The sequence below is a fragment of the Camelina sativa genome, chromosome 16 (assembly GCF_000633955.1).
Source record: "Camelina sativa cultivar DH55 chromosome 16, Cs, whole genome shotgun sequence".
Taxonomy (NCBI): domain Eukaryota; kingdom Viridiplantae; phylum Streptophyta; class Magnoliopsida; order Brassicales; family Brassicaceae; genus Camelina; species Camelina sativa.
The window spans coordinates 17,288,399-17,302,990 of record NC_025700.1 but is presented as its reverse complement, the minus strand read 5'-3'; the positions used below and the strand labels follow the sequence as shown (position 1 = coordinate 17,302,990).

Genomic DNA, 14,592 nt, shown 5'->3' with positions numbered 1-14,592 from the left:
TGTCTAGAAAATAACATTTTGACGTATCAAGCACAGAATCTCATGTTGACCAGGAAAAATCTGTGTAGAGGTTTTGGAGTAAAGCAAAGAAGTGAGATAAGATAAAGCCTTGTGCTTTAAGTTAAGATGTGTTTGAAAATAAGGGCTTCTCTTTATCTACTTTTAAGCCAAGCCAATAAAATCCCCTTAATTACTCTGCTTATATATATATATTCAAACTATGTATCATCTCATTACACAAAGAAACTTTTCTATGCATAGAATCTCATATCTTAAAACTATACAATCATAAAAATATTTTTGTTGGAGTTTTTTTTTTTAATAAGCCTCAAATGAATAAGCCCTTCGTTATTTCCCTGCTTGCTCTGTTTATGGTAGTTTCTTATGGAGCTCCAGGAAGCACAATGTACAGGGAACTTGACATTCTTGGGAAGCATGAGAACCTCGATGTCCCTGAGGATGAGATTGACGATAATGTGACCTTCTTTGATTTCTCGTCGTTTACTAGCCAATATTCTGGTAAGAATCTGGTGAATGTGGATAGCTTTGGCGCTGCTGGAGATGGAGTTTCTGATGATACTCAGGTTCGTTATGTTTAAAAATGCATGATAATGCTGGTGGATAATACGCGAAACCTCCATTTTTAGATTTTATTAGCTGATGCGACGTTTTCTTATAACCAGGCATTTATAAGCGCTTGGAACATGGCCTGCTCTGCTCCGAACTCTGTCTTATTGGTTCCACAAGGACGTCAATATTTAGTAAATGCGACGAAATTCGATGGTCCATGTCAAGAAAAATTGATAATTCAGGTTAACTTAATTTTTGTTTTGTTTTGATTGCTATATATATATATATATATCTGAAAATAAAAACAACATCATACATATACATGTTATATATACAAATACAATATGGTCTTAAGCATTTTTGAAACTTGATTATTATAGATTGATGGAACCATCGTGGCACCAGATGAGCCTAGCCAATGGGACCCTAAATTTCAAAGGGTTTGGCTCCAATTTTCTAAACTACAAGGAACTGTATTCCAAGGGAATGGAGTTATAGATGGTTCTGGTACCAAATGGTGGGCTGCTTCTTGCAAAAAGAACAAGTCTAACGTAAGATCTTCTTTAACGTAAATTGAACTTTCTCTTCTAATTCTAAAGTAAAAGTCTGACACATCTTTCTTGTTTTTTTTCTCTTGTAGCCTTGCGTAGGCGCACCAACGGTCTGAAATATTTCCCTTTTGTGTTCATCGACCATTAGACTTATCATTTTTATGTTTGGTTTTGCTTTTAATAAAGTCTTTTATTTATAAAACAGGCACTAACTATATATTCAAGTTCAAATGTTTATGTGAGAGGCATAACAATCCGGAACAGCCAACAAATGCATTTGATCATAGCTCGATCAAACACAGTTCGAATCTCTAGAGTTATGGTCACATCTCCAGGAGATAGTCCCAACACCGATGGAATTCATATAACCGCATCTACTGATGTTGTAGTCCAAGACAGTAAAATCAGCACAGGTTGTTAACCAAAAACATTATTCTGGTACTACAAATATTAAACTCAAAATGTTATAGCTGATGATACTTAAACTTGATAACAGGAGATGATTGTGTCTCAATTGTAAATGGAAGCTCGAAGATAAAGATGAAGAGAATCTATTGTGGACCAGGACATGGTATCAGGTATAAAACCATCTCTAACCTTGTCAAAGAAAAAGAAAAACACTTACAATTTCTTTCTCTGCAGCATTGGAAGCCTTGGACAAGGACATTCGACAGGAACCGTCTCTGCAGTTGTGTTGGACACTGCGTATCTAAAGAACACAACTAATGGTCTAAGAATCAAGACATGGCAGGTGAAATCTCAATCTCTTGATCCTTGTTTTTCATACTTTCCTTCCAAAGAACTTCTGGATGTTGAATGAAAGATGAAATCTTTAAAAACAGGGTGGTAATGGTTACGTAAAGGGTGTACGTTTCGAGAACGTAAAAATGCAGGACGTTGCAAATCCGATTATAATCGATCAATTCTACTGCGATTCTCCATCAACTTGTCAAAACCAGGTTTCTTTCACATAACCATTAACTCATCAAGAAACCTCAAGAAATAACTTAATCTGTTGATTCATATTTCTTTGTAGACATCGGCGGTTCACATAAGCGAGATAATGTACAGGAACATAACCGGAACCACAAAAAGCTCGAAAGCCATCAAATTCGCATGCAGTGACGCAGTCCCTTGTAATCACATTGTTCTCAACAACGTCAATTTGGAAGGCAATGATGGAAAAGTAGAAGCATATTGTAACTCTGCTGAAGGGTTTGGTTATGGCGTGGTTCATCCTTCTGCTGATTGTCTGTATTCTCACGACGACAAGGACTTAGACCAAACTCATAAGCATTTCGCAGAAGAAACTGATCAAAATGCTCACGACGAGCTTTAAGGGACATATTTTGACGGTCGTTGATAGTGAGGGATGTACACGTATACGTTATATGTAGTTGTAATTCATCTTAGCAACTGACCTATATATATATAGCTTGTAAACGAAGCAAAAATACAATGAGATTGAAAAGCATTGTGTAGTGTTTAAAAACTAATTATACGGTAAAGAATATTGTAATCGTTTTGTATATATACTAGGATTTAACCCGCGGTGTACCGCGGGACAATATTTTTAATTTTAAAAATTTTAAATTTATATTGTATTTATTTGTTATTTTATTATTGTTTTTATTGATTTAAAAAATATAAAATTTTACAAGTATTTGATATTCAAAGTATAGGATTTTTGTGGTGTTTTCAAGGTTTTAACATGTGTAGTATATATATAGTCTAGTAATACATTTATCTCCTGGTACACATCTAAAAGTGTTTTNTAAAGTTTAGTGTTTGAGTTTTTCTGCAATGTTATTTATGGAATTGTTTTAGGGGTTAATGNATGTGTAGTATATATATAGTCTAGTAATACATTTATCTCCTGGTACACATCTAAAAGTGTTTTAAAAAAAACAATTCCACTTAACTCCCTATATAAGATTAANAAAAAAAGAATGATTACTTTGTAGGTTGAAGCAATTGTTCATCTAATCTATGTTTCTATTATGAACTTATCATATAGTTTTTTTTTTATGTATAAATTTCTAGAATTTAACCAGTGAGCGTTGTTAAGGTTGGCAACAAAACCATAACCAAAACAACAAATCGAACCCAATTATTTGATTTTAAATATAATTACACTGAACCATCATTATTTACATAATTGATTAGTTTGAGAATTTTTTTTTTTTTGGAATTTTAACCTAAAGTTAATCAAAGAAAATAAACTAAAATTCATAATTATATGTATATAAAAATTATTAAAAGATGTAGATATGTAATCATATGAGTACCCTAATCATATTACAATAAAAAAAATTATACTCATAACTACAAAAATTATAATTATAAGTTATCAAGTCTTAACATATGCAATGACATTTCCATTTTCTGATTGGGTCAGACAGCATCAACATATATATAACTTAAGAAAAGAGCTAATTGTGATTTTTTAATTTTTTTTTTGGAAGCTAATGTCCACGATGTCATATTTTTATTGGTTAGATTGCAGGATCCACTGACGAGCACCCAGGGCACCTGGTCATCGAAGATTCCAAAAGGGTATTTGCGTAAACTCAAAATGGGCAATTTCGTTAATTGGCGTGTAAAACGACATATAAACCGGTACCCCTCTCCTCCTTATAAAAAATTCCTCTCCTCACTTGCCAATTTCACCGTCGTCGTCGCGTTTCTCTTAAGCTTCTCTCTCTCTCTCTTTTTAAAATTTCTTTGGGTCTCTGTCTCAGATCTCTCTCTCGGGTACGTTCTTCGTAGGTAAGCTTTGAATCTTCTAGATCTCAGCTTTGCTCATACATTCTCAATTTAGATCATCAGGTTCTGCGTAGATCTGTATTGGATTTCATATGCATTGCGTTTTTGTGTTTGTTGTGAATTTTTGATGGATTTGAATTGTCGTGATCGATTCTGTTGAGGTTGATATTGCTCATATATGGATAATGCGCTTAGATTTCACAAGATATGTGTATATATGTCGACGATTCTGATTACGATCTGACACTGTGGATCTGTTTCGATTCTATTCGATTCCTTTTTATTTTTCAATCGTTGTGATTGTTTCTGATAATAGCCTCTGAGAAGCTTTGAAGATCTGATCAGAGAGATCATGAAGTTTAGGAACGTTTCAATTCTCTGTTTGGATCTGGCTGATCTAGTGACCTTTTTTGATATTGATCAGGTTCTTAGAGGATATAAGAATCGAATTTGGAATTGTAGATGCACAATATGAGATCGAATTCGCGTAATATAGAATGTGGATGAGGTTTTTGATATTGATCAGGTTCTTTTTTTTTTGTGTTTGTGCAGTGAAGCAAAGATGGGGTTGAGTTTCGCCAAGCTGTTTAGCAGGCTTTTTGCCAAGAAGGAGATGCGAATTCTGATGGTTGGTCTCGATGCTGCTGGTAAGACCACAATCTTGTACAAGCTCAAGCTTGGAGAGATTGTCACCACCATCCCTACTATTGGTAATGCTTCACATCATAAGACCTGGTTTCTAATTGTGTTGATGAGTTTAAACTTTTAGGATTGAATGATTGATTAGTGATGAAACTACAACCTATCAACAGGTTTCAATGTGGAAACTGTGGAATACAAGAACATCAGTTTCACCGTGTGGGATGTCGGGGGTCAGGACAAGGTACCCTATCTAGTTATTTCTGCATTTACAGTCTGATTTGTTTTTGTCTTCCTCAAGTGTTGAAAGTAAATTTCTCTTGTTTTCTTCTTTTTCAGATCCGTCCATTGTGGAGGCACTACTTCCAGAACACTCAGGGTCTCATCTTTGTTGTTGATAGCAACGACAGAGACAGAGTTGTTGAGGCTAGAGATGAACTCCACAGGATGCTGAATGAGGTTTGTAACCAGTGCTACAGAAAGATAAATTACTTTTCATACTTCTGTTTAAAATCCTGTACTTAGCAACTTTTTTGATTGCAGGACGAGCTGCGTGATGCTGTGTTGCTTGTGTTTGCTAACAAGCAAGATCTTCCAAATGCGATGAACGCTGCTGAAATCACAGATAAGCTTGGCCTGCACTCCCTCCGTCAGCGCCATTGGTAAATAAACATCCCAACAAGTTCAAAAAATCGAAACCTTTCGTTTGTTCAATATATTTATGTGTGTGTTTTTTTGCTTTCTACAGGTACATTCAGAGCACCTGCGCCACTTCAGGTGAAGGGCTGTACGAAGGTCTGGACTGGCTCTCCAACAACATCGCCGGCAAGGTAACATAAGTTTCAAAACACACAATTCTAACGAATTGGTTTATTTGTATTCTGTGGTACTTACATCTTTTCTTCGTGTGGCTCTTGCACAGGCATGATGAGGGAGAGATATTGTGCATTGCATCGAAATGATTCTGTCTGCTGTGTTGGGATCTCTCTGGATGCAAGAAGAGATTATAAATATTATCTGAAACCTTTTTTGCTATTGGGGTATGTGAATGCTTCTGATCGTGCAAGTAGATGTCTTGTACCTAAAATTTACTAGAAGAACCCTTTTAAATAGTTTTTTTATGATTGATTTTTTTGCTTTCTTATTCATGTCTTCATCTTTTTCATCGCATAGATAATTCCTTTACAAAAAATAAATGAATGAAGTTATTTCTTTCGAAATGTTGAGTAAATTTCACATCAGTATTGGTAACAGTAAACTCTTCAACAAGGAATATAGATATCAACATTGATATGCATTCTGTTGCTGCGTGTTTCAAAAATACTCGATATCATTTTGTTTTCCAAAATCATGGACTTGAGACTTAAGACTTAAGACAAGTCATTCCGGCGTCTCCTTGATGTTCTTCTATGTGTTGCCCATCTTTCCTTTATACCCCCAGATGTCCCAATCCGTTGCTCATCCGGTGAGTGACCATCCTCCATTTCTCCAGCTGCACGGATCCTGGTGGTCTCAGCCAATAAGTCATAGATGAGCATCTCTGTCGTCTTGGCCGTGATTCCTCTGAGATACCAAGAAATAGGTGGAGGTGGAACAATCGCTGGTTGTATTAGCTGGTCTAGTGTCACTTTAGATCCGATCCTCCCTTTGCATCCAGTGCACCGGTTATACTCATCCAACGTTTTCGGTTTCAAACGATCACACATATGTTCGTCCACAAACAAAGGCTTAACTTGCCAGCTTCCTTCAAATCTCTTCATGAATCCACTCTTCACTTGCTTGAATTTCATCTGCAACACATCCACCAATTTCACGAACCATTCAAGAAACTTAAAAAGACTTTTGTTGTAATCAGAGAGGGTCTTACAGAGTGATCTGCCCGGTTCTGATCCACCAAGACATGAACTGAGATCGTCCCTGACCACCAGAGAAATCTCCACAAAGCTGCTTGTTCTACTTCCACCACTTGCCTGAACCCTTCATCTACCAATACTTTCCGCGACATAACCTCCTGTGATTTCGAGGCCAATGAATCACAGGAGCTTAAATCTTACAGAGAACAAGATACATATAAAACAACATACATACCTTGATATTCTTGAAGACTCTTCTGTTGTCAGGGTCAATCACAATGTTATAGACTGCATCAGGAGGTAAACCAACATTCACCTCGGCTTTGAGATTGCAAAGCGACCCTTTTGGAATACTCACCTGCAAAGAATCTTGTTATTATCTCTCATTCTCATATAACAAGTTCTCACTGGCTCTGATAAGAGACCATGTTATGGAGTGAAGTCTCTTGTTCACCTTAATGACTGGTATCTGATCAGTCCACGAAGGGTTTTCTCTCCAAATACCTAACTGTTTCTCCAAATCAATTTGCATCGAGCTCGATGAGCTTTCTTTATCTTGCCTCCATGAAGAACCAATCCCATGCTTATCAGCTTTCAAATTCTTCAGCTGGGACTGTGAAAAATATACCAAAAAATGTTTTTTTTTTTGTCAGCTCCTCTAATAGATAAACAAACATCACAGGCATGTGTGAAATCAATCATAGTATATCACCTTAAGACAGGTTTGGAGCTTCTGAGAAAACCCAACGAATCTAGAGATTGCAGGATCAAACACACTTGTGACCACATTATTCTTGTTTCTCTCGGTGTCTGGACCTGGATTGCCCATTTATTCCCTGCACAATGTATATATAAAGCAATCAACATCCAAAAGGTTCATGTCTGGATCAGAAAAAACAACAACAACACTGAACATTCTGAAATTGGTCATACTCATACACATAAACAAAGAATTAAACTTTCACTTAAAAGTATAAAGCTTCCACAACAAATACAATATACATCAAAAACCCAGACTTTAATGACGCAGTTGAAGCTTTTACTCCAAAGTTAAGATTTTTAAGATTATCTTAACTGTAAGCAAAAAGCTTTTTATCTAATTGAAGAAACACAGCTCAGAAAAAAAGCTGTAAAAAATTCACAATCAGATCCGAAGCAGAGACTCAATTTATGCGAGGCATTAAAGTGAGAGATGGGTCTTCTTTTTCCCCGACAACACTCACCGAAATCGAGGACCCAGACCAGATCTTACAACAACAGTGATCGACAAAAGTCTAAAAATGACAGATTTTTTTTTTTTTCTTCCCCAAGGGTCTAAATCGTATGGAAGCTTTATGTTGGTTTTGTGTTACACAAAGCCACCATGTGATGTACACGCCTAAACACGTTATTCCAAGGAAGAAGATGACGAAATTATCATCGCGATGCGATGGATTCGAGAGTGTTGGCACATTTGTCTCTCTTTTTTTTTTTGTGTAGCAGACAAAAGAGACCATTGAGGAACAGAATTGCCACGTGTCATTTTTTAGCTGGACTTAGCGCGGAAGAAAAAAGAAGAAAAGCTAACGTTTATCAAACTGCGCTCACCCCGCTAGAAAAAAACGTCAATCACTTGATGGCTCTTTTTGCTCTATGGTGTAGTTGAAAATTTACTTTATTTTGTTTGGACAATATTTTTTTTGAATTCACCTACTAGATTGGACCAAAGTTCTTGATTTAATTTTCTCTAGTAATTGTTAAATATGAGTCTAAAAGATTGTATTGAGTGCACAATATGGTAGCAATGGAAGAGTGTTCATTGTCTAAGCTCATGAGTGATGAGTATCAAAAATGGCGTGATAGGAATTCATTAATATGTTCTACTTTTTCACCTCATGAAATTATGGATTTCAAACCTTTTGTTTAGCCAAAAAAAAAAAAAGTTCTTAGAGATTATCGGTCCCAACAATAGATTGTGTTACGGCGTAAATAATTAAATCAAATTTAAATACAATCTAAAATGTTGTACAAATAATTATTCATACTTTTATCATGAATTTTNTTATTCATACTTTTATCATGAATTTTCAATACAGAATAAATATATTGGGCTAAAAAAATAGAGAATAAATATATCACTAAGAAGAATAATTAGAAGATTTTAAACTATTACAATGTGAGTCTTCTCATCCATTAAAGGTTTATAGGTTTTTACACAATGACAATTTCGAGTTATTGATCAAGTGGTTTGAAATATATAAATTTTATGTGTTTAGACTTATGCATACAACTTATGTTTTCACTGCCGTTAGAATCCATCACGTTGAGTATCATGTGGGCAAGTAAATGAGATCACCAATAATGAAATAATTTTTGAATCATAACACATTCTTAGTAGCAGCTTTTTTCTTCATTACTAGCAAACTTAAACCTAACCTTATATAAAACTAATCATACTCCAAATACTCCATTGAAAACCAATTTAGATATCACTTCTAGAATCTTTCTATATAATAAATTTACATAACATCTTTCAAAAATTGTGGCTATATAGCAAATCTAACAACAAGTTTTTGAAAGAAAAAAATCATTTTTGTATCGGTAAAGTTTAATTTGTACCAATTTTTAAATCTATTTACAATGGGTATATTAATTTATATAATCGATAACACAATATAATCGTGGCAACAGAATGGATGTATTTTTAAAGATTCATGCAATATTCAGCGGAACAGATTTTTTGTTTTGCCCTCAAAGGCTTCAAAGATAGTTATGATTATTGAAGGGTTGTTTTTTCTTTCCGGAGGAAAAATAAAGGGAAGAAAATAAAGAATTATAAGTTTTAAATCTAAAGGTGGTATAGATAATATAATCCGATGCCATTGCAATTTATAAGAAGAAAATAACATTGTGAACACACACTTTCAGCATTTTCTGAGAAAGAAAAAGATATTCAAGGAGACAAAAAGTTTGAAAGAAATTGAAAAAGAAAATAGAAAAAGAATATTAGTGTGAAAGAACGAATATAAAATATGTTTTACACTAATCCCTATGTTGAAAAAACAAATATCATTCCATTCTCACTTGTTGGAACCCCACTCTCAAAGACACTAAACCTACAAAACTAAAGTGAAAAAGTAAACCTCCGCTTGGAAACTCACATGAAGAGTTAACGCTCGACACTAAAAAAAGACTGATGGTGTATTTTGTAGAATGAGTGGATCCATTTCCTAATTTTATTTGAAAAACTCGAAAATCATCATTCTGCTCTCCTGGTATTTAGCCCAACTTTATATATAGAATACACAAGATACATTCAAGCACTACGGAATTGAAATATGGAGAAGGAAGAGTGAAGAGTATAGAGAAAAAAAAAAAATGTGTATAAATTAATTGGGAATCGCCTAAAGAGTAGAGTCAATGATTGGTAAAGCATCCGCCCACTCATCAAATCTTTAAATTTATCTTTCTTGGAAACAATGAATTGTGTCTCATCTTTAAAACACTTAACCAAAATCCCACTTTCTCTTCATACAAAGCAATCAGAAATTGCTCTAAAGTGCATCTCTTATAAACAAACCCACATTGTCGAAACCAAAAGAAAAGAAAAAAGCAACTACAGTATATTTCTTTATTTAAAAAAAAAACAGCAATCTGTTAATTTCCACAAAATTAAGCTATATGTAACTTTATTTCAAAAATAATAAAAAAACCTATGTCTCACATGAACTTTATTTACAAAAAAAAATGATCATGGACAGGAGTGCTAGTACTATTAATACAATGAAGTACTCTTCATTATCACAGACCTCCTAAAGCATTATATCTCACCAACACAAGAATCAAAACCAAACCCACCAAAAAAAAATGGGAGATCAACCACAAGAGATTCAGCAGCCTCTTTATGTGTATCCGTCTTCTTCTTCTTCATCTTCTTCCTCTTATACCCCGTCCCCGCCTACACCCTCTAGTACTTCACGTGGCTCGTTCGGTACAGTGTTCATTGTTCTAGCAGCGATCCTTATCTTAGCAGCACTGGCTTGTGTGTTTGGAAGGCTATGCAACCGCGGTGGAAAGCAACAGAAAGACAAAAACAACAACAAAAATTCCAAGCATGAGAAACCGTCGTCAAAGAAGAGCCGTGAGATCAGACCTGTGGAGCGTGAACCGAGAGAAAGAGGTGATGTGGAGTTTGGGTTCGAAATGAAGCGGCCTGGTCCAATGGGGAAACCCTCTGGTCGAAACGGAGGGGACATTGAGTTTGGGTTTGATAACAAGAGAGGAGGAGGTGGAGGAGGAGGAGGAGGAGGAAAAAGAGGGAAAAGACCACCTCCAGTTATATATTAAACATGGAGTACGGTTCAAGTTACCGGAGAAAGGAGATCACCATGTTCAAGGCCACTTCAGACACGGTGGTTCCGACTTCAAACTCCGGTCAGAACAGTCTTATAAGACAAAGAGACTTTTCATCATGCTTGCTTGCTTTATCGTAGTATTCTTGTTTGTTTGATTTTTGTCTTTTTTGGGTCGTTTGGTTTTGTTTCATATTGGTATGGAACTTAGATTATAAATGAAAGCAAGCAAGAACAAAAAAAAATTAATTGACAAGTAACAATTACAAGCTCAAATATGTAAAAAAAATAAGAAGATGGAGTTCTTCATTTATGTTATCACACTCAACAAAAATCCGAAACTCATGAACATAGAGAAACAAGCAAAAGCAAACAAGATTCAAATCACTCTTTCAGAACTATTGTGACTTCTCTTTTTCTCTTTTTGCTGTTGCTTTTTTATGTTCTCACCTATGATAAGTCTTTTGAGGCAAATGGCCACCATTATGGAGCAAAACTAAAGGTAGCTAGCAAGAAACGAATCTCACACAAAAAAAAAAAAAAAAAAAANAAAAAAAAATATACAAAAGAGCGTATTAATGCTGTACAGAGAGCTCAAGCATATGATGGGACAATAAGGCAAAGACCCCAAAAGAAGAAGAGGTATAAGTTGTTGACCTATTTTTGGATCAGAACCGTCGGTTATTGAAGTTTCGGTTCTCGGATTCAGTCCTTGTGAACTCAGAGGAGGCTCCGTTGGATCCTTTCCGGGAGCCTTGGACAGAGTAGTCTCCACTGTACATGCCGGAATCTGAGCTGTCGTCAAAACCAAACGCCATTTTCCTGAACTTCATAGTATCATGGTTATACTGACCAGAGTCATAAGCACTGCTTTGTCCCACTTTGATTCCGTTGCTGATATCTCCCATGTCTCCTTCACTATCCAGTGCTCTCACAACCTTATTTTAAACAAGTTTTGTCCAAGTTTTCAAATTAGATAAACTATAGAACATGATATGTATAGATTTGTTGCTATATATGTGAGATTTGATTAGTCATAGATAATGTTACTAGAAAGGTACCTGAACCATGCGTGGACGTTTTGGACCAGAATGCCTAACACAAGCAGCAGCCGTTTCAATCATTCTGAAAACCTCATTCTCCACGTAATGCTTTTCGAGCCGTCTATCAACTAGTTCGCTGAAATCGCCGGTCTCAATGGCTTTGTGAAGCAGTGGGCGAGCCTGTGAGTTCATCATAGATTATGTCATTTAAATTACTAGAGCCAAGTCCAACCATATATTGAGACATGTCAAGACAGATTAGTAAATTTACCCATTCAACCAAGCTCTCTTCTCCCAGAGGCTGGTACTGGTCAACTGGTTTGCGTCCTGTTATAAGCTCTAAGAGAACAACCCCAAACGAGAAAACATCTGATCTATCAGTCAGCTTTCCGCTTTGTGCATATTCTGGTGCCAGGTACCTGAAAACAAAAGTCAATAACATTGAGCCTTATGTACTTTACAAGCAAACTAGTTCATCAAACTTACAAGTGTAAACACCTGATACTACTATGAACTTTTTTCTCCCTTAGATGAAGATACTATAATTGGTTTAACTGTTAATGGAGTAGAGTCTTTGGTCAAGCTTACCCAAAGGTTCCCATAACACGAGTTGATACATGGGTTTGTGTTGAATCATTGAGTTTGGCAAGCCCAAAGTCAGCAACCTAAACACCAAGAAACAGAAAGGTAAGAACAAATAAATGTCTCATCAACTAAAAACTTCAGAGCCAAAGCTCCAAACAGAGGAAATGTTTTTTTTTTTTAAGATGGTTTGCTTTATTGCCTGAGCTTCAAACTCATCGTCCAGCAAGATGTTTGCAGACTTTATGTCCCTGTGAATGATTTTTGGGTGACCTGCAAAACAAAGTCGCCATGATTCAGCTTATGTTTGAACTTTGAAGGACCTAAAACATTGCCATCACATGCAAATAAGTACTTACAGTCTTCATGCAAATAGGCCAAACCTTTGGCAGAACCTATAGCGATTCTGACTCTCCTAGCCCATTCAAGAACTGGCCTTCCCTTCCCTGTCAAGAACAGAACCCATGTAAGTCAATTACTCCATAAGAAAATCTTGTCTGATGAAGAAAGTGCTAAAAAGAACCTCACCATGCAAATGATGCTCCAAGGTTTGGTTAGGAACATACTCATAGATAAGCAATCTCTCTGAATCCGAAATGCAGTAACCAACCAGAGAAACCAAATGGCGATGATGAACACGGCTAATGATCTCAACCTCTGCTTTAAACTCACGATCACCTTGTCCACTACCAACCTTAAGCTGCTTAACAGCAACTAGTTTCCCATCATTTAGTTTACCTTTGTAGACACAACCAAAACCTCCTTCTCCAAGTATGTTCTGCTTAGCAAATCCTTCAGTTATGTCCATTAGTTCTTCATAAGTGAAATGCGTTTGACCACTTCCCATCACAGCTGAATCAGGTGCACTCCCTGACCGTGTATAACCTCCACCTCCTCCTCCTCTTTGGCTGCCAAAGCTGTTCCCGGAACTGGATTGTTGTTGTGTATTGTAACCACCAGGACCAGAGTATCCCTTTGTAGGGTTTTGACCGTATAAGAATCCATCTAAGTTAAAGCAAAAGCAAAAGAAGAAAGCTTGAACATTTGAATCTTAAAGACCAACAAAGAAGATGAGAGAGATGGATTAAGATTATACCTGACTTGATGGAGAAGTTTGAAGGAGGCAAGTACTGTGAGTCACTGTAAGCATCAATGTTTCGCTTCTTCTTTCTTCTGACTAAAAACACAACTGCCATCAAGGCAATGACTGCGAAACCGGCTACTGCAAAACCGACCATAGTCTTCCCTTGATAGCCGCCGCCACCGCTATTTGGAGGTGGCGGGACAGAGATTCCGCTGCTGGGGACTCCACGCGGTCCACCAGCAGCGGTAGACTTAGGTGGTAATGCGTGAGAGGAGGTATTACGCGGTGGAGCGTTAGGAGGAGCAGGAGGCGATATGGCAGGTGCTGAAGGAGATTTGGGAGGTGCTGAAGGAGACTTTGTAGGTGCTGAAGGAGATTTGGGAGGTGCTGAAGGAGACTTTGTAGGTGTTGAAGGAGACTGTTTAGGTCCCGGTGAGTGTTTTTTAGGTTTCTTGGGTCCGCCCTTCGGTGATGACGCTGGAGGAGGTACTTGTTCAGGAGGCGGAGGAGCAGGGGGGCTGTCTTCTTCATTAGGCGGAGGCGGTGGTGATTCAAACACTTCCGGAGGTGGAGGGGACTCCGGCGGCGGTGAGTCTTTCGGTGGAGGTGGAGAGAACACGGTGGGAAGAGGCGGCGGAGCATCTGTCGGTGGGGGTGGAGGTGGAGAACTTGGCGGAGGAGATGGATCAGCCGGCGGAGGAGATGTATCAGCTGGAGGCGGAGATGAATCAGCCGGCGGCGGAGGAGAAGGAGAAGTATCGGCCGGCGGAGGGGATGAAACAGCTGGAGGCGGAGATGAATCAGCCGGCGGACTAGGAGGTGGTGCTGAATCAGCAGGTGGCGGGGCGGATCCGCCGGTTGAGTTATCCGGAGGAGGAGCGGAATCAGCAGACGGTGCAGGTGGAGAAGAAGACGGCGAGTCCGACATTTTCTTCTTCTTCTTCTTTAATTGTGTAACACTCAAATCCGTAAAAAACCCAGAAACCTCTCTGTTTTAGCGAATACTCTGCTTCTGAAAATCCAAAAATCATTCAACAGAAGCAGAGTTATCGTCTCTCTCTCCAAGAAACCCACAAAAATGAAAACTATACCTTAAAATTCATCCATTGATTAAAACAAGATCCGTAATAAACTATGTTTTTTTTCTAATCACCAAAAAAAAAAAAAAAAAAA

At 37.2% G+C, this 14,592-nt stretch overlaps 5 protein-coding genes across 9 annotated transcripts; 3 read left to right on the top strand and 2 right to left on the bottom strand.

Annotated features, from left to right (window-relative positions):
- Window positions 253-2,671, top strand: LOC104750887 (probable polygalacturonase At1g80170). Its single transcript, XM_010472743.1, has 9 exons — window positions 253-584; window positions 684-812; window positions 951-1,121; window positions 1,211-1,231; window positions 1,327-1,534; window positions 1,618-1,699; window positions 1,764-1,872; window positions 1,964-2,080; window positions 2,158-2,671. The coding sequence occupies exons 1-9, from the start codon at window positions 333-335 to the stop codon at window positions 2,458-2,460; spliced, it is 1,392 nt and encodes a 463-aa protein (XP_010471045.1). The 5' UTR covers window positions 253-332; the 3' UTR covers window positions 2,461-2,671.
- Window positions 3,774-5,670, top strand: LOC104750886 (ADP-ribosylation factor 2-B). Of its 2 annotated transcripts, none has more exons than XM_010472741.1 (7): window positions 3,774-3,890; window positions 4,440-4,597; window positions 4,700-4,770; window positions 4,866-4,985; window positions 5,070-5,188; window positions 5,275-5,356; window positions 5,449-5,670. In XM_010472741.1, the coding sequence occupies exons 2-7, from the start codon at window positions 4,450-4,452 to the stop codon at window positions 5,452-5,454; spliced, it is 546 nt and encodes a 181-aa protein (XP_010471043.1). In that variant the 5' UTR covers window positions 3,774-3,890; window positions 4,440-4,449; the 3' UTR covers window positions 5,455-5,670. The 2 variants fall into 2 exon arrangements, with proteins under 2 accessions (XP_010471043.1, XP_010471044.1); XM_010472742.2 differs by having other exon boundaries at window positions 3,775-3,875.
- Window positions 5,719-7,904, bottom strand: LOC104750885. Of its 4 annotated transcripts, none has more exons than XM_010472737.2 (6): window positions 7,603-7,904; window positions 7,092-7,215; window positions 6,834-6,992; window positions 6,615-6,737; window positions 6,394-6,537; window positions 5,719-6,316 (listed from the first exon to the last, which is right to left on the bottom strand). In XM_010472737.2, exons 2-6 carry the CDS (start codon window positions 7,206-7,208, stop codon window positions 5,897-5,899), a joined length of 963 nt encoding a protein of 320 aa, XP_010471039.1. In that variant the 5' UTR covers window positions 7,209-7,215; window positions 7,603-7,904; the 3' UTR covers window positions 5,719-5,896. The 4 variants fall into 4 exon arrangements, with proteins under 4 accessions (XP_010471039.1, XP_010471040.1, XP_019094152.1 ...); XM_010472738.2 differs by lacking the exon at window positions 7,603-7,904 and adding an exon at window positions 7,313-7,588; XM_019238607.1 differs by lacking the exon at window positions 7,603-7,904 and adding an exon at window positions 7,382-7,588.
- LOC104750884 lies at window positions 10,113-11,240 on the top strand. The gene has a single exon (XM_010472736.2). It carries the CDS (start codon window positions 10,226-10,228, stop codon window positions 10,703-10,705), a length of 480 nt encoding a protein of 159 aa, XP_010471038.1. The 5' UTR covers window positions 10,113-10,225; the 3' UTR covers window positions 10,706-11,240.
- Window positions 11,255-14,508, bottom strand: LOC104750883 (proline-rich receptor-like protein kinase PERK13). Its single transcript, XM_010472735.2, has 8 exons — window positions 13,432-14,508; window positions 12,864-13,340; window positions 12,695-12,781; window positions 12,538-12,608; window positions 12,342-12,418; window positions 12,025-12,172; window positions 11,772-11,933; window positions 11,255-11,648 (listed from the first exon to the last, which is right to left on the bottom strand). Exons 1-8 carry the CDS (start codon window positions 14,345-14,347, stop codon window positions 11,379-11,381), a joined length of 2,208 nt encoding a protein of 735 aa, XP_010471037.1. The 5' UTR covers window positions 14,348-14,508; the 3' UTR covers window positions 11,255-11,378.